Source organism: Bombina bombina, chromosome 7, assembly GCF_027579735.1.
Source record: "Bombina bombina isolate aBomBom1 chromosome 7, aBomBom1.pri, whole genome shotgun sequence".
NCBI classification, from domain to species: domain Eukaryota; kingdom Metazoa; phylum Chordata; class Amphibia; order Anura; family Bombinatoridae; genus Bombina; species Bombina bombina.
In genome coordinates, this window is record NC_069505.1 from 589,591,566 (window position 1) to 589,614,776 (window position 23,211).

At 42.8% G+C, this 23,211-nt stretch overlaps 1 protein-coding gene across 1 annotated transcript in view; it reads left to right on the forward strand.

The window, feature by feature from the left end:
* The window catches only part of LOC128636129 (uncharacterized), a 104,561-nt gene that overhangs the window by 66,471 nt on the left and 14,879 nt on the right, over positions 1-23,211 (forward strand). Inside the window, exon 2 of the mRNA XM_053689187.1 lies at positions 11,565-11,855. Within this exon, the coding sequence (XP_053545162.1) occupies positions 11,565-11,855 (291 nt within the window). The remainder of the gene's footprint in view (positions 1-11,564; positions 11,856-23,211) is intronic.

Here is a 23,211-nt window from a genome sequence, read left to right on the forward strand (position 1 = left end):
AACTACTTACATAAACTTTGCAAAGTCTTTTTTCTATGGGACTTCCATAGCGCTGATATTACGAGTCTGTCCTGGGAGGCCAAAAAGTGAGCGGTACACCCTACCCCGTCAAGAGTCCTACCGCATTTAAAAGTCAGTAGTTATGAGTTTTACACTACAAAGCTGTAGCATAAAACTCATAGCTAAAGTGCTAAAAAGTACACTAACACCCATAAACTACCTATTAACCCCTAAACCGAGGCCCTCCCGCATCGCAAACACTAAAATAAAAATATTAACCCCTAGTCAGCCGCTCCGGACACCGCCACCACCTACATTATATGTATTAACCCCTAATCTGCTGCCCCCAACACCTACATACTATTTATTAACCCCTACTCTACCGCCCCCAATGTTGCTGCAACCTACCTACAGTTAATAACCCCTAATCTGCCGCCCCCAACATCGCTGCCACTATATTAAAGTTATTAATCCCTAAACCTAAGTCTAACCCTAACCCTAACACCCCCTAACTTAAATATAATTTAAATCTAAATAAAATTCCTATCATTAACTAAATTATTCCTATTTAAAACTAAATACTTACCTATAAAATAAACCCTAAAATAGCTACAATATAACTAATAGTTAAATTGTAGCTAGCTTAGGGTTTATTTTTATTTTACAGGCAAGTTTGTATTTATTTTAACTAGGTACAATAGTTATTAAATAGTTATTAACTATTTAATAACTACCTAGCTAAAATAAATACAAAAGTACCTGTAAAATAAAACCTAAGTTACACTAACACCTAACACTACACTATAATTAAATAAATTAACTAAATTAAATACAATAACATAAATTAAAATAAATTAGCTAAACTACAAAAAAAATCAAACACTAAATTACAGAAAATAATAAACAAATTACAGATATTTAAACTAATTACACCTAATCTAATAGCCCTATTAAAATAAAAAAGCCCCCCCCCCCCCAAAAAAAAACAACCCCTAGCTTAAACTGAACTACCGAACTACCGATAGCCCTTAAAAGTTCAATCCTATTGGCTGATCCATCAGCCAATAGGATTTTTTCTACCTTAATTCCAATTTACTGATAGAATTCTATCAGCCAATCAGAATCTAAGGGACGCCATCTTGGATGATGTCACTTAAAGGTACCTTCATTCAGCTTTAGTCGTCGGATGAAGAGGATGCTCCGCGTCGGACGTCTTAAAGATGGACCCACTCGTCTCCACCCCGTATGGATGAAGATAGAAGATCCAATCTGGATGAAGACTTCTGCCCGTCTGGAGAATCACTTCGCCCGGCTTGGATGAAGACTTATCCCGGCTTCATTGAGGACTTCGGCCCGGCTTGAATGAAGTCTTCTCCCGGTAAGTCGATCTTCAGGGGGTTAGTGTTAGGTTTTTTTTAAGGGTGTATTGGGTGGGTTTTATTTTTAGATTAGGGACTTGGGCTGCAATAGAGCTAACTGCCCTTTTAAGGGCAATGCCCATCCAAATGCCCTTTTCAGGGCAATGGGGAGCTTATTTTTTTTTAGATAGTATTTTATTTGGGGGGTTGGTTGTGTGGGTGGTGGGTTTTCCTGTTGGGGGGGTTGTTTGTATTTATTTTTACAGGTAAAAGAGCTGATTACTTTGGGGCAATGCCCTGCAAAAGGCCCTTTTAAGGGCTATTAGTAGTTTAGTTTAGGCTAGGGTTTTTTTTATTTTGGGGGGGCTTTTTTATTTTAATAGGGCTATTAGATTAGGTGTAATTAGTTTAAATATCTGTAATTTGTTTATTATTTTCTGTAATTTAGTGGGGGATTTTTGTACTTTAGCTAATTTAATTTAATTTAGGTCATTGTATTTAATATAGTTAATTTATTTAATTATAGTGTAGTATTAGGTGTTAGTGTAACTTAGGTTAGGTTTTATTTTACAGGTACTTTTGTATTTATTTTAGCTAGGTAGTTATTAAATAGTTAATAACTATTTAATAACTATTGTACCTAGTTAAAATAAATACAAACTTGCCTGTAAAATAAAAATAAACCCTAAGATAGCTACAATGTAACTATTAGTTATATTGTAGCTAGCTTAGGGTTTATTTTATAGGTAAGTATTTAGTTTTAAATAGGAATTATTTAGATAATTATAGTAATTTTCTTTAGATTTATTTTAATTATATTTAAGTTAGGGGGTGTTAAGGTTAGGGTTAGACTTTAGGGGTTAATAAATTTAATATAGTGGCGGCGACGTTGGGGGCGACAGATTAGGGGTTAATGAATGTAGGTAGGTTGCAACAACATTGGGGATGACAGATTAGGGGTTAATAAATAGTATGTAGGTGTTGGCGATGTTGGGGGCAGCAGTTTAGGGGTTAATACATATAATGTAGGTGGCGGCAATGTCCGGAGCGACAGATTAGGGGTTAATAATTATAATGCAGGTGTCAGCAGTGTTGGTGGCGGCAGATTAGGGGTTAATAAGTGTAAGATTAGGGGTGTTTAGACTCGGGGTTCATGTTAGGGTGTTAGGTGTAGACATAACTTTTATTTCCCCATAGGAAACAATGGGGCTGCGTTAGTGAGTTTTACGCTGCTTTTTGGCAGGTGTTAGACTTTTTCTCAGCCGGCTCTCCTCGTTGATTCCTATGGGGAAATCGTACATGAGCACATACGACCAGCTCACGGCTGACTTAAGCAGCGCTGGTATTGGAGTGCGGTAATGAGCAAAATTTTGCTCATCGCTCACTTCTTGTCTTTTAACGACGGGTTTCTGAAAACTCGTAATACCAGCGCTGCATGTAAGTGAGCAGTGAGGGTAAACTGCTCATTAGCACCGCATAGCCTCTAACGCAAAACTCATAATCTGGGCCTTAGTTTCTATAAATACTTTAGTTTCTAAAAGTGAATAGCTGCCATGTTAGAACTGGGATTTCCCCCTTATTATTCTCTTATGCTGGAGACAAGGTGGTGTGGAATATAGGGCCTAGATTTAGAGTTGGGCGGTAGCCGTCAAAACCAGCGTTAGAGGCTCCTAACGCTGGTTTTTACCGCCCTCTGGTATTTGGAGTCAGTCATTAAAGGGTCTAATGCTCACTTTTCAGCCGCAACTTTTCCATACCGCAGATCCCCTTACGTCAATTGCGTATCCTATCTTTTCAATGGGATCTTTCTAACTCCGGTATTTAGAGTTGTGGCTGAAGTGAGCGTTAGAAATCTAACGACAAAACTCCAGCCGCAGAAAAAAGTCAGTAGTTAAGAGCTTTCTGGGCTAACGCCGGTTTATAAAGCTCTTAACTACTGTGCTCTAAAGTACACTAACACCCATAAACTACCTATGTACCCCTAAACCGAGGTCCCCCCACATCGCCGCCACTCGATTAAATTTTTTTAACCTCTAATCTGCCGACCGCCACCTACGTTATACTTATGTACCCCTAATCTGCTGCCCCTAACACCGCCGACCCCTATATTATATATATTAGCCCCTAATCTGCCCCCCTCAACGTCGCCTCCACCTGCCTACACTTATTAACCCCTAATCTGCCGAGTGGATCTCACCGCTACTATAATAAAGTTATTAACCCCTAATCAGCCTCACTCCCGCCTCAATAACCCTATAATAAATAGTATTAACCCCTAATCTGCCCTCCCTAACATCGCTGACACCAAACTTCAAACATTAACCCCTAATCTGCCGACTGGAGCTCACCTCTATTCTAATAAATGTATTAACCCCTAAAGCTAAGTCTAACCCTAACACTAACACCCCCCTAAGTTAAATATAATTTAAATCTAACAAAATAAATTAACTCTTATTAAATAAATTATTCCTATTTAAAGCTAAATACTTACCTGTAAAATAAATCCTAATATAGCTACAATATAAATTATAATTATATTATAGCTATTTTAGGATTTATATTTATTTTACAGGTAACTTTGTATTTATTTTAACCAGGTACAATAGCTATTAAATAGTTAAGAACTATTTAATAGCTAAAATAGTTAAAATAATTACAAAATTACCTGTAAAATAAATCCTAACCTAAGTTACAATTAAACCTAACACTACACTATCAATAAATTAATTAAATAAAATACCTACAATTACCTACAATTAAACCTAACACTACACTATCAATACATTAATTAAATACAATATCTACAAATAAATACAATGAAATAAACTAACTAAAGTACAAAAAATAAAAAAGAACTAAGTTACAAAAAATAAAAAAATATTTACAAACATCAGAAAAATATTACAACAATTTTAAACTAATTACACCTACTCTAAGCCCCCTAATAAAATAACAAAGACCCCCAAAATAAAAAAATGCCCTACCCTATTCTAAATTACAAAAGTTCAAAGCTCTTTTACCTTACCAGCCCTGAACAGGGCCCTTTGCAGGGCATGCCCCAAGGAATTCAGCTCTTTTGCCTGTAAAAAAAACACATACAATACCCCCCCCCCCAACATTACAACCCACCACCCACATACCCCTAATCTAACCCAAACCCCCCTTAAATAAACCTAACACTAAGCCCCTGAAGATCTTCCTACCTTATCTTCACCATACCAGGTTCACCGATCGATCCAGAAGAGCTCCTCCGATGTCTTGATCCAAGCCCAAGCGGGGGGCTGAAGATGTCCATGATCCGGCTGAAGTCTTCATCCAAGCGGGAGCTGAAGAGGTCCATGATCCGGCTGAAGTCTTCATCCAAGCGGGAGCTGAAGAGGTCCATGATCCGGCTGAAGTCTTCTATCAACGGCATCTTCAATCTTCTTTCTTCCGGATCCATGTTCATCCCGCCGACGCGGAACATCCATCTTCACTGACGACTTCCCGACGAATGACGGTTCCTTTAAGGGACGTCATCCAAGATGGCGTCACTCAAATTCCGATTGGCTGATAGGATTCTATCGTATCGAATTGAATCAGCCAATCGGATTGAACTTGATTCTGATTGGCTGATTCCATCAGCCAATCAGAATTTTCCTACCTTAATTCCGATTGGCTGATAGAATCCTATCAGCCAATCGGAATTCGAGGGACGCCATCTTGGATGACGTCCCTTAAAGGAACCGTCATTCATCGGGAAGTCGTCGGTGAAGATGGATGTTCCGCGTCGGCGGGATGAACATGGATCCGGAAGAAAGAAGATTGAAGATGCCGTTGATAGAAGACTTCAGCCGGATCATGGACCTCTTAGCTTCCGCTTGGATGAAGACTTCAGCCGGATCATGGACCTCTTCAGCTCCCGCTTGGATGAAGACTTCAGCCGGATCATGGACATCTTCAGCCCCCCGCTTGGGCTTGGATCAAGACATCGGAGGAGCTCTTCTGGATCGATCGGTGAACCTGGTATGGTGAAGATAAGGTAGGAAGATCTTCAGGGGCTTAGTGTTAGGTTTATTTAAGGGGGGTTTGGGTTAGATTAGGGGTATGTGGGTGGTGGGTTGTAATGTTGAGGGGGGGGTATTGTATGTGTTTTTTTTACAGGCAAAAGAGCTGAATTCTTTGGGGCATGCCCCGCAAAGGGCCCTGTTCATGGCTGGTAAGGTAAAAGAGCTTTGACCTTTTAATTTAGAATAGGGTAGGGCATTTTTTATTTTGGGGGTCTTTGTTATTTTATTAGGGGGCTTAGAGTAGGTGTAATTAGTTTAAAATTGTTCTGATGTTTGTAAATATTTTTTTATTTTTTGTAACTTAGTTCTTTTTTATTTTTTGTACTTTAGTTAGTTTATTTCATTGTATTTATTTGTAGATATTGTATTTAATTAATTTATTGATAGTGTAGTGTTAGGTTTAATTGTAGGTAATTGTAGGTATTTTATTTAATTAATTTATTGATAGTGTAGTGTTAGGTTTAATTGTAACTTAGGTTAGGATTTATTTTACAGGTAATTTTGTAATTATTTTAACTATTTTAGCTATTAAATAGTTCTTAACTATTTAATAGCTATTGTACCTGGTTAAAATAAATACAAAGTTACCTGTAAAATAAATATAAATCCTAAAATAGCTATAATATAATTATAATTTATATTGTAGCTATATTAGGATTTATTTTACAGGTAAGTATTTAGCTTTAAATAGGAATAATTTATTTAATAAGAGTTAATTTATTTCGTTAGATTTAAATTATATTTAACTTAGGGGGGTGTTAGTGTTAGGGTTAGACTTAGCTTTAGGGGTTAATACATTTATTAGAATAGCGGTGAGCTCCAGTTGGCAGATTAGGGGTTAATGTTTGAAGTTTGGTGTCGGCGATGTTAGGGAGGGCAGATTAGGGGTTAATACTATTTATTATAGGGTTAGTGAGGCGGATTACGGGTTAATAACTTTATTATAATAGCGGTGCGGTCCGCTCGGCAGATTAGGGGTTAATAAGTGTAGGCAGGTGGAGGTGACGTTGTGGGGGGCAGATTAGGGGTTAATAAATATAATATAGGGGTCGGCGGTGTTAGGGGCAGCTGATTAGGGGTACATAGGGATAATGTAAGTAGCGGCGGTTTACGGAGCGGCAGATTAGGGGTTAATAATAATATGCAGGGGTCAGCGATAGCGGGGGCGGCAGAATAGGGGTTAATAAGTGTAAGGTTAGGGGTGTTTAGACTCGGGGTACATGTTAGAGTGTTAGGTGCAGACGTAGAAAGTGTTTCCCCATAGCAAACAATGGGGCTGCGTTAGGAGCTGAACGCGGCTTTTTTGCAGGTGTTAGGTTTTTTTTCAGCTCAAACAGCCCCATTGTTTTCTATGGGGGAATCGTGCACGAGCACGTTTTTGAAGCTGGCCGCGTCCATAAGCACCGCTGGTATCGAGAGTTGAAGTTGCGTTAAATATGCTCTACGCTCCTTTTTTGGAGTCTAACGCAGCCCTTCTGTGAACTCTAAATACCAGCAGTATTTAAAAGGTGCGGCCAGAAAAAAGCATGCGTAGCTAACGCACCCCTTTGGCCGCCGAACTCTAAATCTAGGCGTAGGTTTGTTAAAGTGACTAACAGGCTTCCACAAAGCCTTGTTTGCACACTCTCTTTTATTGCCTGTTTTCACTAATATCATTCTCACCTTTGCAGTCCCCACCTCCTGTTTCCCATCCTCCCACTCATCTAGATTGTAAGTTCCCACGGGAATAGGGCCCTCAATTCCCCCTGTATTTGTCTGTAAAATGTTGTTGCTTATTGTATTGTTTCTCTGTTGTACTTTTATCCTTGTACCCATGGGCAGCGCTGCAGAATCTGTTGGTGCTTTATTAATAAAGATTAATAATAATAAAATAGTAAGAGACAGTCAAGGTGCTCATATCTCTACTATTTACATGTGTTAATGACAACTAAAGAAGCACAATTATAGGTTTGTATGTGACTGGTAAGGGTAAAATGACTGCTTAGTTGTGAAAATATACATGGTAGGATCAAGTTTTGGGTCTAAGGTAGAGTTTTATGGGATGAGCATTTGACCCCATAGACCAGGGGTCAGCAACCTTGGCTCTCCTGATGTTTTGGAACTGCATTTCCCATGATGCTCAGACAGCCTAAAGAATGTATTAGCATCATGGGAAATTTAGTTCTAAAACTTCTGGAGAGTCAAGGTTGCTGACCTCTGCCATAGACCATAGTGTTCCAAATAGATGATGGCATCACACCAACATCAACCATTTCAGGTCTCAGCCCTTAATCATGTTGCAATATGATTAAGGGATGAGGCTCAAAAAATCGTTGGTTGGTTGATGTTTTGTCTATTGGAGCTGTTTTCAATAAATTTGAACATTTTTTGAGCTATTGGGGTGCTGCCATCATCTATTTGTAACTGTATGTTTTGATGGCCTTGGTATGGGGCCTTGAATGGTGTTTGCACCCTTATTATGAACACAAGTGCTGAATACTACTATTGATGTCCATAGACCATTGTGCCCAGTCACCTACATATTGTCCAGTATTGTTGGAGAGCAGCTGGCAATCCTAGTCTGATCCAAGCAGATATCTGGAGCATGTGTTGTGCGGGCCCTCAACCTGGCACTGCAGCTTAAGCGCACTTGCAGAAGGAATGCAATGGGGTGAATTCTCATGGGATGTACCGTCTGCTGCTAATTTCAAGAAAAATATATGTGGCCATGGGAGCAATCTGACGAGCCTTCAAGAGGATATTGTCCAATAGGGCTGCCAACTGTGCTCTGCAAAAATATTGGACAACCTGCAGGTGACTGAGCAGGGTGGTAGGTGGGGTCACACAAAGGCTCCACCCCCAAGGATCTACGTTAGGTCCTACCTTTGACCCCAACATATATATTTTTCACAACTGAGGAGTAATTATATCTGGTTGGCTGCTAGTAACTTGCACATAAATAATGTATCCTCTTTGGCTACGAATAACACACATACACTGACAGGAGCACACACAGAGTGGTTATTAAATAACTACATGACTGACAGTAACATTTATTTACCCTACTTGGCTGCAAGTAACTCACAGAATAGTGCCTGCACAGTATCACTACTTTCAGGGCCATATCTGTAATGAATAGAGACATAGGAGAGAATTTACATTTATTTGGCACACAGGGAACTTTAAAAAAACTGACATTTAGGTGTTCAGTATTTTTGCATAGATTTTACTGGACAGTCTGCTAAAATATTGGACTGTCCGGTTGGATACTGGAAACCTGGAAAAAACTATTGACAAAGGAATTTGTTTTCTTCAAATCTTACAGATGTGTTCATTTATAACTACATGTACTCTGACCTGCACAAACTGCATACCCCCCAACTGTCCCGATTTTCGCGGGACAGTCCCGATTTTAGGGGTCTGTCCCTCTGTCCCGACTTGCTAGCCATCTGTCCCGATTTGCCCCAGGCATTTAAAAAAAAAAAAAAAAATTTTTTTTTTTTTTTTTTTTTAAATTCTATTGGGCCCATACTTAGAAGCAGCTGTCTTTGCTCTCACATGGTTAGATACCTGTTATATTCCCTGTGGAAAAGGAATGGTGTGTGGGTTAAGCAGGAGTAAGAAGGCTGTATACACTCTGACCACGGGTAATGTTGACCTCTCTAACCTACCTCTGGTAATGATGATATCTAACCCCTGGTGATAATACTAGCATGCCTTCAGTTTTATACAATGAGCAGTGCTAATACCAGGGTAACGAACAGTGTAACGAACAGTGGCAGCCGCAGACTGCCAGCTAATGTGCTTGCCAACCCCAGGACCCCATACAATGAATTACAGATACCCATATATGATGTAGTGTGTGTGTCTATCTGTATCCATAACTGTGTGTGTATATCTGTATGTATAAGTTTATGCTATGTAGTGTGTGTGTGTCTGCATGTATAAATGTAAGCTATGCAGTGTGTATGTGTATTTGCATGTATAAGTGTGTATCTGCATGTATAAGTGTGTATCTGCATGTATAAGTGTGTATCTGCATGTATAAGTGTATGCTATGTAGTGTGTGTGTATCTGCATGTATAAGTGTATGCTATGTAGTGTGTGTATCTGCATGTATAATTGTATGCTATGTAGTGTGTGTCTGCATGTATAATTGTATGCTATGTAGTGTGTGTGTATCTGCATGTATAAGTGTATGCTATGTAGTGTGTGTATCTGCATGTATAAGTGTATGCTATGTAGTGTGTGTATCTGCATGTATAATTGTATGCTATGTAGTGTGTGTATCTGCATGTATAAGTGTATGCTATGTAGTGTGTGTATCTGCATGTATAAGTGTATGCTATGTAGTGTGTGTATCTGCATGTATAATTGTATGCTATGTAGTGTGTGTCTGCATGTATAATTGTATGCTATGTAGTGTGTGTGTGTATCTGCATGTATAATTGTATGCTATGTAGTGTGTATCTGCATGTATAATTGTATGCTATGTAGTGTGTGTGTATCTGCATGTATAAGTGTATGCTATGTAGTGTGTGTATCTGCATGTATAAGTGTATGCTATGTAGTGTTTGTATCTGCATGTATAAGTGTATGCTATGTAGTGTGTGTATGTCTGCATGTATAAGTGTATGCTATGTAGTGTGTGTATCTGCATGTATAAATGTAAGCTATGCAGTGTGTATGTGTATCTGCATGTATAAGTGTGTATCTGCATGTATAAGTGTATGCTATGTAGTGTGTGTGTGTCTGCATGTATAAGTGTATACTATGTAGTATACTATGTAGTGTCTGTGTATCTGCATGTATAAGTGTATGCTGCATGTATAAGTGTATGCTATGTAATGTGTGTGTGTCTGCCTGTATAAGTGTATGCTATGTAGTGTGTGTGTATATTCATGTGTAAGTGTATGCTATGTAGTGTGTGTATCTTCATGTGTAAGTGTATGCTATGTAGTGTGTGTGTATCTGCATGTATAAGTGTATGCTATGTAGTGTGTGTGTATCTTCATGTGTAAGTGTATGCTATGTAGTGTGTGTATCTGCATGTATAAGTGTATACTATGTAGTGTGTGTGTATCTGCATGTATAAGTGTATGCTATGTAGTGTTTGTGTGTATCTGCATGTATAAGTGTATACTATGTAGTGTGCTACTGTGCATTTTTGCTGACTTTAAAGGCCAGAATTTAGAATATTAATGGGGAATGCAGAGAGCAGTTTTAAAGAATTTATTATTAAATGTCCAATTAAGATAAAAATATTTAGCAATGTCTGTGCAAAGGATAATTAAATACATAGCTCACATAGCCATACCAATGGTTTGAGCTTGTGTTTGATTTGCTGCCTAAGTGTATTAAAATCTATGAATTTATTAAATTTTTTATTTATATTACTTTGGTCTTATGATTTTTTTAAGCCCCGCCCACATAATTTTTTTTGCGGGGGGGGGGGGGTGTCCCTCTTTTGAATTTTGAAATGTTGGGAGGTATGAAACTGTGCTTATATTATTTTATATTTACTGCTCCTTTAATTGTGTATGAGGGTGTCTTGTATCATGTGAGTATTATTTGGAGGAGCAAATGTGCAAAGTCATGGGAACCCCTAGGGGGAGTGGCCAATACTCCTGTAATCTAAATAAATGATGTTTTTACTGCAAAGTGTCACTAGAAATTGTGTTTGAATATCTATGCAGTGGATTATATGGTAACAAGAGGTCTTATGAAAATACATAATCTGGGGTTGATTACAATCCTTTAAACACATTTATCTAATGATTTTCTACAGGAATGGAGCATTAAACTCTTTAGGAAATTTTGTAGTTAAATAATTTTGGTACGTTTTTGGAAGGGATTTGGATCGACCCCTCTGTTAGGAATGAAACTGAGTAGGATTTATTGTCTATGAAATATAATGTGTGCGAGGAGTTTATGTTTATCTTGTCTGCTTTGCTGTGACCATTCAGATACAGATATAGAGGCAATAAATAATTAAATAAATGAACAATGAAAGTAATACCACATCATATAGGCAAATAGATGATAGATAGATAGATAGATAGATAGATAGATAGATAGATAGATGATAGATGATAAGCAGGCAGACAGATAGATGATAGATATATATGTATGCCAGAAATTTAGCTTAAATAATTGTGATTTGTGTTATTTCCCATAGGTTGTATCTGTGCGCCATCTCTCTCTCTCTTAGTGGTCCATACTCCCTCACGTAATGATAGCGCCCTGCTATGTGAACTCTGCCTTAAAAATAATTTCCAGAGACAGAACAATTATACTTTCATATGGTCTCTTGATGGACATGAGGTGAAGAAAATGCAGGGTAAAAGCGTATCTATATACAGCCTGACTGCTAAGGACAGGAAGGAACGTGGTCTATGGAGATGTGAAGTGGAGGAATATCCTTTTCTACGCGCTGAGTATCACCTGGGAGGGAAAAAAACAAAAATACGTAAGTTATAGAACAGAAGAATGAAAATTCCACAAGTGCACTCTCAACAGATGGGTGATCTCCATCCTAGCAAGTGGCGATTAGTGAGATTGTTGAGATAAAGCAGTGAGAACTACAGGAGTGTTTTTGGGCATATCTAAATTTCTCTCAAAGATCTTGCTGTATTCTCTAAGTATATATTAATGTTTTATCTCATCAAATAGAAGCTGAAAACTATGTCTCCAAAATATATATGGAACTTATTACTATGTATGTGAATATATTCATTTTCGTCATAAAATGAATGGCAAAAATGGTTCAGGATTCATGAATCTGTCCCTCTGCTTGGATGACAGAGTGACACAGACAGAAGGGAGCTATAAGTCTGTCTCTCCCCCTGCAGGGTGACACAGTGACACAGAAAAAAAGGGATCTGTAAGTCTGTCCCTTCCTCCACAGAGTGACACAGTGAGACAGACGGAAGGGAGCAATTAATCTGTTCCTCCCCCACCAGAACGACACACTGACACAGACATAAGGGAACTGTGAGTCTGTCCCTCTCCCTGCAGGGTGACACAGTGACACAGACATAAGGGAACTATTAGTCTGTCCCTCCCCCTGCAAAGTGACACAGTGACACAGTCATAAGGCAGCTATGAGTCTGTCATTCCCCCTGCAGGGTGACACAGTGACACAGACAGAAGGGAGCTGTAAGTCTGTCCCTCCCTCTGCAGGGTGACACAGTAACACAGACAGAAGGCAGCTATGATTCTGGCCAACCCCTGCAGGTGACACAGTGACACAGACAGTAAGGAGCTATGAGTCTATCCCTCCCCCTGCAGGTGACACAGTGACACAGAAGAATGGAGCTATGAGTCTGTCCATCCCCCTGCAGGTGACACAGTGACACAGACAGAAGGGAGCTATGAGTCTGTCCCTCCCCCTGCAGGTGACATAGTGACACAGACAGAATGGAACTATGCTTCTGTCCCTCCCACTGCAGGGTGACACAGACAGAAGGGAGCTATAAGTCTGCCCCTCCCCCTGAAGCATGATGCAGTGACACAGACAGAAGAGAGCTATGAGTCTGCCCCTCCCCTGAAGGGTGACACAGACAGAAGGGAGCTATGAGTCTGTCCCTACCCCTGAAGGGTGACACAAACAGAAGGCAGCTATGAGTCAGTCCCTCCCCCTGAAGGGTGACACAGACAGAAGGGAGCTATGAGTCTGCCCCTCCTACTGCAGGTGACACAGACAGAAGGGAGCTATGAGTCTGTCCCTCCCCCTGCAGGTGACACAGTGACACAGACAGAAGGGAGCTATGAGACTGTCCCTCCCCTGCAGGTGAAACAGTGACACAGAGAGAAGGGAACTGTTAGTATGTCTCTCCCCCTGCAGGTGACACAGTGACACAGAGAGAAGGGAACTGTTAGTATGTCCTCCCCCTTCAGGTGACACAGACAGAAGGGAGCTATGAGTCTGTCCCTCCCCCTGCAGGGTTACATAGTGACATAGAAAGAGGGGAGCTATGAGTCTGTCCCTGCCCCTGCAGGGTGATACAGTGACATAGACAGAGGGGAGCTATGAGTCTGTTCCTTCCCCTGCAGGTGACACAGTGCTTGGATGACAGAGTGACACAGACAGATGGGAGCTATAAGTCTGTCCTTCCTCCTGCAGGGTGACACAGTAACACAGACAGAAGGGAACTATAAGTTTGCCCCTCCCTCTGCAGGGTGACACAGTGACACAGACAGGAGGGAGTTATGAGTTTTTCCCTCTCCCTGCAGGTGACAGTGACACAGACAGAAGGGAGCTATGAGTCTGTCCCTCCCCCTGCAGGTGACACAGTGACACAGACAGAAGGGAGCTTTGAGTCTGTCCCTCCCCCTGCAGGTGACACAGTGACACAGACAGAAGGGAGCTTTCAGTCTGTCCCTCCCCTGCAGGTGACACAGTGACAGAGACAGAGGGGAGCTATGAGTCTGTTCCTTCCCCTGCAGGTGACTCAGTGATAGATACAGAAGGGAGCTATGAGTCTGTCCCTCCCCCTGCAGGGTGACACAGTGACATAGACAGAGGGGAGCTATGAGTCTGTTCCTTCCCCAGCAGGTGACACAGTGACAGAGACAGAAGGAAGCTATGAGTATGTCCCTCCCCTGCAGGTGACACCGTGACACAGATAGAAGGGAACTATTAGTATGTTCCTCCCCCTGCAGGTGACACAGTGACACAGACAGAAGGGAGCTATGAGCTCTGCCCCTCCGCTGAAGGGTGACACAGTGTCACAGACAGAAGGGAGCTTTGAGTCTGTTCCTCCCACTGAAGGGTGACACTGTGACACAGACAGAAGGGAGCTATGAGTCTGTCCCTCCCCCTGCAGGTGACACAGTGACACCGACAGAAGGGAGCTATGGGTATGTCCCTCCCCTGCAAGTAACACAGACGGAAGGGAGCTATGAGTCTGCCCCTCCCCTTGAAGGGTGACACAGTAACACAGACAGAAGGGAGCTATTAACCTGTCCCTCCCCCTGCGGGTGACACAGTGACACAGACAGAAAGGAGCTATGATTCTGTCCCTCCCACTGCAGGGTGATACAGTGACACAGACTGAAGGGAGCTATAAGTATGTCCCTCCCCCTGAAGGGTGAACCAGTGACACAGAGAGAAGGGAGCTATAAGTCTGCCCCTCCCCTTGCAATGTGACACAGTGACACAGACAGAAGGGAGCTATGAGTCTGTCCCTCCCCCTGCAGGGTGACACAGTGACATAGACAGAGGGGAGCTATGAGTATGTCCCTCCCCTGCAGGTGAAACAGTGACACAGAGAGAAGGGAACTATTAGTATGTCCCTCCCCCTGCAGGTGACACAGTGACAAAGAGAGAAGGGAGCTATGATTCTGTCCCTCCCACTGCAGGGTGACACAGTGAAACAGACTGAAGGGAGCTATAAGTCTGTCCCTCCCCCTGCAGGGTGACACAGTGACACAAACAGAAGGGAGCTATAAGTCTGTCCCTCCCCCTGCAGGGTGACCCAGTTAAAAAGACAGAAGGGAGTTATGATGAGTCTGCCCCTCTCCCTGCAGGGTGACACAGTGACACAGACAGAAGGGAGCTATGAGTATTTCCCTCCCCTGCAGTTGACACAGTGACACAGAGAGAAGGGAACTGTTAGTATGTCCCTCCCCCTGCAGGTGACACAGACAGAAGGGAGCTATGAGTCTGTCCCTCCCCCTACAGGTGACACAGTGACAGAGACAGAAGGGAGCTATGAGTATGTCCCTCCCCTGCAGTTGACACAGACAGAAGGGAGCTATAAGTCTGTCTCTCCCCCTGCAGGGTGACACAGTGACATAGAAAGAGGGGAGCTATGAGTCTGTTCCTCCCCCTGCAGGGTGACACAGTGACATAGACAGAGGGGAGCTATGACTCATGAGTCTGTTCCTTCCCCTGCTGACACAGTGACACAGACAGAAGGGAGCTATAAGTCTGCCCCTCCCCCTGAAGGGTGACACAGTGACACAGACAGAAGGGAGCTATGAGTCTGTCCCTCCCCCTGCAAGGTGACACAGTGACACAGACAGAAGGGAGCTATGAGTCTGTCCCTCCCCCTGCAAGGTGACACAGTGACACAGACAGAAGGGATATATGAGTCTGCCCCTCCGCCTGAAGGGTGACACAGTGACACAGACAGAAGGGAGCTATGAGTCTGCCCCTCCCCCTGAAGGGTGACACAGTGACACCGACAGAAGGGATATATGAGTCTGCCCCTCCCCCTAAAGGGTGACACAGTGACACAGACAGAAGGGAGCTATGAGTCAGTCTGTCCCCCCCTGCATGAAGATACAGACAGAAGGGAGCTATGAGTCTGTCCCTCCCCCTGCAGGTGATACAGTGACACAGACAGAAGGGAGCTATGACTGAGTTCTCCTTCACCGCACGTGGCCACACGCTCCTATGGTGCTGCAGTGTCGCAGCTGCTGTCTCTAACCTGCGCACGGCGTGTGGGTGGAGCTGAGCAGAAGCCACAGAGTGATCAATAATATGTGGACTGGATTCCAAAATTTATACACACCCGGTCCACATATTGCAGGTGCAGCCCTTCCGCTTTGATGTGCCAGCCCAGGACCTTAAAGGGACAGTCTAGCATAAATTAAACTTTCATTATTCAGATAGGACTTTTAATTTTAATCAACTTTCCAATTTACTTTTATCATCAAATTTGCTTTTTTCTCTTGGTACACCCCTTGAAGGGTGACACAGTAACACAGACAGAAGGGAGCTATTAACCTGTCCCTCCCCCTGCGGGTGACACAGTGACACAGACAGAAGGGAGCTATGATTCTGTCCCTCCCACTGCAGGGTGATACAGTGACACAGACTGAAGGGAGCTATAAGTATGTCCCTCCCCCTGAAGGGTGAACCAGTGACACAGACAGAAGGGAGCTATAAGTCTGCCCCTCCCCTTGCAATGTGACACAGTGACACAGACAGAAGGGAGCTATGAGTCTGTCCCTCCCCCTGCAGGGTGACACAGTGACATAGACAGAGGGGAGCTATGAGTATGTCCATCCCCTGCAGGTGAAACAGTGACACAGAGAGAAGGGAACTATTAGTATGTCCCTCCCCCTGCAGGTGACACAGTGACAAAGAGAGAAGGGAGCTATGATTCTGTCCCTCCCACTGCAGGGTGACACAGTGAAACAGACTGAAGGGAGCTATAAGTCTGTCCCTCCCCCTGCAGGGTGACCCAGTTAAACAGACAGAAGGGATCTATGATGAGTCTGCCCCTCCCCCTGCAGGGTGACACAGTGACACAGACAGAAGGGAGCTATGAGTATTTCCCTCCCCTGCAGTTGACACAGTGACACAGAGAGAAGGGAACTGTTAGTATGTCCCTCCCCCTGCAGGTGACACAGACAGAAGGGAGCTATGAGTCTGTCCCTCCCCCTACAGGTGACACAGAGACAGAAGGGAGCTATGAGTATGTCCCTCCCCTGCAGTTGACACAGTCAGAAGGGAGCTATAAGTCTGTCTCTCCCCCTGCAGGGTGACACAGTGACATAGAAAGAGGGGAGCTATGAGTCTGTCCCTCCCCCTGCAGGGTGACACAGTGACATAGACAGAGGGGAGCTATGAGTCTGTTCCTTCCCCTGCTGACACAGTGACACAGACAGAAGGAAGCTATAAGTCTGCCCCTCCCTCTGAAGGGTGACACAGTGACAAAGACAGAAGGGAGCTATGAGTCTGTCCCTCCCCCTGCAAGGTGACACAGTGACACAGACAGAAGGGAGCTATGAGTCTGCCCCTCCCCCTGCAAGGTGACACAGTGACACAGACAGAAGGGATATATGAGTCTGCCCCTCCCCCTGAAGGGTGACACAGTGACACAGACAGAAGGGAGCTATGAGTCTGCCCCTCCCCCTGAAGGGTGATACAGTGACACCGACAGAAGGGATATATGAGTCTGCCCCTCCCCCTGAAGGGTGACACAGTGACACAGACAGAAGGGATATATGAGTCTGCCCCTCCCCCTGAAGGGTGACACAGTGACACCGACAGAAGGATTATATGAGTCTGCCCCTCCCCCTAAAGGGTGACACAGTGACACAGACAGAAGGGAGCTATGAGTCTGTCTGTCCCCCCCCCCCCCTGCATGAAGATACAGACAGAAGGGAGCTATGAGTCTGTCCCTCCCCCTGCAGGTGATACAGTGACACAGACAGAAGGGAGCTATGACTGAGTACTCCTTCACCACACGTGGCCACACGCTCCTATGGTGCTGCAGTGTCGCGGCTGCTGTCTCTAACCTGCGCACGGCGTGTGGGTGGAGCTGAGCAGAAGCCACAGAGTGATCAATAATATGTTAACCGGATTCCAAAATTTATACACACCCGATCCACATATTGCAGGTGCAGCCCTTCCGCTTTGATGTGCCAGCCCAGGACCTTAAAGGGACAGTCTAGTATAAATTAAACTTTCATTATTCAGATAGGACTTTTAATTTTAATCAACTTTCCAATTTACTTTTATCATCAAATTTGCTTTTTTCTCTTGGTATTCTTAGCTTAAACTAAACATAGGTAGGCTCATATGCTTATCACATGCTATTTAAATCTCTTTTCAACACAAAGAGACAGAAAGTACACGTGGGCTATATAGATAACATTGTGTTCAGGCACAGGGGGTTATTTAAGATTTAGCACAAAACAATGCTAAATTTAAGACAATAGATAATAAACAGTCATAGTCATGTGATCAGGGGGCTGGAAGAAGGTTCCTAGATACAAGGTAATCACAGAGGTAAAAAGTATATTAATATAACTGAGATAAGGAGCAGTCTGCAGAGGCTTAGATACAAGGTGATCACAGAGGTAAAAAGTATATTAATATAACTGAGATAAGGAGCAGTCTGCAGAGGCTTAGATACAAGGTAATCACAGAGGTAAAATGTATATTAATATAATGGTGTCAGGGCCGTCTTTAATATTGATTGGACCCTGGGCAAAAATTTTCTTGGGCCCCCACCCCATGCAATTTTGCTCTCCACCCCAACATCCCAAAAAACAACTAAATCAATTTTTTTTATTATTATTAGCCCAGCGGTGGATCATCTACTGCTGGGCTAATCATTAAAAAAAAAACAAAATGCAATATGTGAAACTGGACCTAAGCAGTACTAATAAGTAAATAAATACATAAATTCTTCCACTGTGGATTCATTTAATATTCTTTTGAATGTGATTCTGGTGTGAGGTTAGCTGGTTAAAGAGATTTAGGGCAGCCAACAGGAGCAAAGCAAGGCAAAGGAGGAAGCATGGAGGTGCAGACAAATATAAGTTTACTGACTGGAACAGCAGAACTACTATGGAAGCTGTAAAATCTGAGACAGAGAGAAAATAAAAACTATAAAAATAAACCTTTCATTAATGTGTGAAGTATCAGCATGACGCTATACATCAGCCACACCAGCACATGTCGCTTCTTTGCTAGGAACAAGTTCCCTCTCACCCTGAACTAGACAATGTTGCATGGGGAGGGGGGTGTGTGCACTCACTTATTCTTCCCACTGACACCTTTCTACAAAGCACTATTCCCCTAACAAACTTCAGTTAGTTGATCTTAAGGCCACAGCAGAAAGAGCAGGGCTAAGGGGACCAGTAGACTGGATGCTGTCTGTCCAAGGCTGCATGGATACAGTGTGAGATGAGTCACACAGCCTCAAGACTGAAGAGAGCAGTGTATGCAGCTGCACAGATGCTCAAATCCTCATGTGCCTGCCGCTCCAGCTTTCTGCTGCATGCACCTACAGTCAGCCCTACCCAGAAACAATCCCCACCACCAGAGCAGTTACCTGGTAACAGTGGTAACCCCAGTAGGACCTTTTCTGATGCCGTGGGAAATGGCTGGATGCCGAGTTAGGGCTTTGCATTCAGTGCTGCACAGTGCACATCTAAAACAGCACATGGCACTAGCTTGGCATGTCACATGACACCGGCACGGTCTGGCACAGTTTTGAAAAAAAATATAAGCAGAGTACTTTTGACTGTGACAGTATTAGGACTGAATGTGTGTGTTCCCCATGTCACATCAGCAGTCTGGTATGAACCATAAAAAAAAAAAAAAAAAAAAAAAAAAAAAATTTATTTTTTTTTATTTTTTTTTTTAGGACTCTTGGGCCCCTCAACAGAGGCTGGGCCCAGGGCAGCTGCCCCTTTTGCCCTGTGTTAAAGACGGTCCTGAACGGTGTTGGTTATGCAAAACTGGGGAATGGGTAATAAAGGGATTATCTAACTTTTAAAACAATAACAATTCTATGGTAGACTGTCCCTTTAAGTTTACTTACTGGTCCTTCCTTATCCTTCTCCAAGTAGTCCATCCACGATTCTGAAATCTAATGAGTTGATGATGATGATGGCCCCACGCACTAAGTCACATTTGTCCTGCACCACCACCGGCTGCACATGTCCATGAGAGGATCCCCCTGACTACCAGCCCATCCAGTAGAAAATCCAAAGCCCCAAATAAATCAAATATATTTTATTATACATTTTAATATATATATAAAAAATCCTGCTACTGTATGATGCATGGGGCCCCTAAGAAGCAGGGCCCTCGGGCAAGGGCTGATTTGCCCGACTTGTTAGTCTGCCCCTGGCTATGAGTCTGTCCCTCCCCCTGCAGGTGACACAGTGACACAGACAGAAGGGAGCTATGAGTTTGTCCCTCCCCCTGCAAGTGACACCGACAGAAGGGATATATGAGTGTGCCCCTCCCCCTAAAGGGTGACACAGTGACACAGACAGAAGGGAGCTATGAGTCTGCCCCTCCCCCTGCCGGTGACACAGTGACACAGACAGAAGGGAGCTATGAGTCTGTCCCTCCCCCTGCAGGTGACACAGTGACACAGACAGAAGGGATATATCAGTCTGGCCCTCCCCCTAAATGGTGACACAGTGACACAGACAGAAGGGAGCTATGAGTCTGCCCCTCCCCCTGCAGGTGACACAGTGATACAGACAGAAGGGAGCTATACGTCTGCCCCCCCTGCAGGGTGACACAGGCAGAAGGGAGCTATGCATCTGCCCCTCCCCCTGCAGGTGACACAGTGACACAGACCGAAGTGAGCTATGAGTCTGTCCCTCCCCGTGCAGGTGACACAGTGACACAGACAGAAGGGAGCTATGAGTTTGTCCCTCCCCCTGCAAGTGACACAGACAGAAGGGATATATGAGTGTGCCCCTCCCCCTAAAGGGTGACACAGTGACACAGACAGAAGGGAGCTATGAGTCTGTCCCTCCCCCTGCAGGTGACACAGTGACACAGACAGAAGGGATATATCAGTCTGGCCCTCCCCCTAAATGGTGACACAGTGACACAGACAGAAGGGAGCTATGAGTCTGCCCCTCCCCCTGCAGGTGACACAGTGACACAGACAGAAGGGAGCTATGAGTCTGTCCCTCCACCTGCCGGTGACACAGTGACACATACAGAAGGGAGCTATGCATCTGCCCCTCCCCCTGCAGGTGACACAGTGACACAGACCGAAGGGAGCTATGCGTTTGCTCCCCCACCCCCCCTGCAGGGTGACAGAGTAAAAAGCTTAAGTAATTTTTGCAGCATTTAATTTTTTTTGTTTATTTACAAGTGAATCTCTGTTGTGTGTGAGTGTAGATGTATATATATATATATATATATATATATATATATATATATATATATGCACACTGCCTTAAAGATACATAAGAAACACAATTTTTATTTCATGATTCAGATAGATTACACATTTTTAAACAATTTTCCCATGTACTTCTATTATCAAACATTTTTAGTTTTCTTGTAATCCTTTGTTGAAAATTAGGAATGTAAATTCAAGTGCACTTGTCTGCAGCACTATATGGAATCAGTTTTGCAACAATGTTATACACAATGTACATTAGAAACAGCACTAGAGGGCAGCACTATTCCCTGTCATGTAGTGCTAATGTTATACATTAGAAACAGCACTAGAGGGCAGCACTATTTCCTGTCATGTAGTACTAATGTTATACATTAGCAAGAGCACTAGATGGCAGCACTATTACCTGTCATGTAGTACTAATGTTATACATTAGCAAGAGCACTAGATGGCAGCACTATTTCCTGTCCTGTAGTACTATTGTTATACATTAGCAAGAGCACTAGATGGCAGCACTATTACCTGTCATGTAGTACTAATGTTATACATTAGCAAGAGCACTAGATGGCAGCACTATTTCCTGTCATGTAGTGCTAATGTTATACATTAGCAAGAGCACTAGATGGCAGCACTATTACCTGTCATGTAGTACTAATGTTATACATTAGCAAAAGCACTAGATGGCAGCACTATTTCCTGTCCTGTAGTACTATTGTTATACATTAGCAAGAGCACTAGAGGGCAGCACTATTTACTGTCATGTAGTGCTAATGTTATACATTAGCAAGAGCACTAGAGGGCAGCACTATTTACTGTCATGTCGTACTAATGTTATACATTAGCAAGAGCACTAGAGGGCAGCACTATTTACTGTCATGTAGTGCTAATGTTATACATTAGCAAGAGCACTAGAGGGCAGCACTATTTACTGTCATGTCGTACTAATGTTATACATTAGCAAGAGCACTAGAGGGCAGCACTATTTACTGTCATGTAGTGCTAATGTTATACATTAGCAAGAGCACTAGAGGGCAGCACTATTTCCTGTCATGTAGTACTAATGTTATACATTAGCAAGAGCACTACATGGCAGCATTATTTCCTGTCATGTAGTGCTAATGTTATACATTAGCAAGAGCACTAGATAGCAGCACTATTTCCTGTCATGTAGTACTAATGTTATACATTAGCAAGAGCACTAGATGGCAGCACTATTTCCTGTCATGTAGTACTAATGTTATACATTAGCAAGAGCACTAGAGGGCAGCACTATTTCCTGTCATGTAGTACTAATGTTATACATTAGCAAGAGCACTAGATGGCAGCACTATTTCCTCTCATGTAGTACTAATGTTATACATTAGCAAGAGCACTAGAGGGCAGCACTATTTCCTGTCATGTAGTACTAATGTTATACATTAGCAAGAGCACTAGATGGCAGCACTATTTCCTGTCATGTAGTACTAATGTTATAAATTTAGCAAGAGCACTAGATGGCAGCACTATTTCCTGTCATGTAGTACTAATGTTATACATTAGCAAGAGCACTAGATGGCAGCACTATTACCTGTCATGTAGTACTAATGTTATACATTAGCAAGAGCACTAGATGGCAGCACTATTCCCTGTCATGTAGTACTAATGTTATACATTAGCAAGAGCACTAGATGGCAGCACTAGTTCCTGTCATGTAGTACTAATGTTATACATTAGCAAGAGCACTAGATGGCAGCACTATTTCCTGTCATGTAGTGCTAATGTTATACATTAGCAAGAGCACTAGATGGCAGCACTATTTCCTGTCATGTAGTACTTATGTTATACATTAGCAAGAGCACTAGATGGCAGCACTAGTTCCTGTCATGTAGTACTAATGTTATACATTAGCAAGAGCACTAGAGGGCAGCACTATTTCCTGTCATGTAGTACTATTGTTATACATTACCAAGAGCACTAGAGGGCAGCACTATTTCCTGTCATGTAGTACTAATGTTATACATTAGCAAGAGCACTAGATGGCAGCACTATTTCCTGTCATGTAGTACTAATGTTATACATTAGCAAGAGCACTAGATGGCAGCACTCTTTCCTGTCATGTAGTACTAATGTTATACATTAGCAAGAGCACTAGAGGGCAGCACTATTTCCTGTCATGTAGTAATAATGTTATACATTAGCAAGAGCACTAGAGGGCAGCACTAT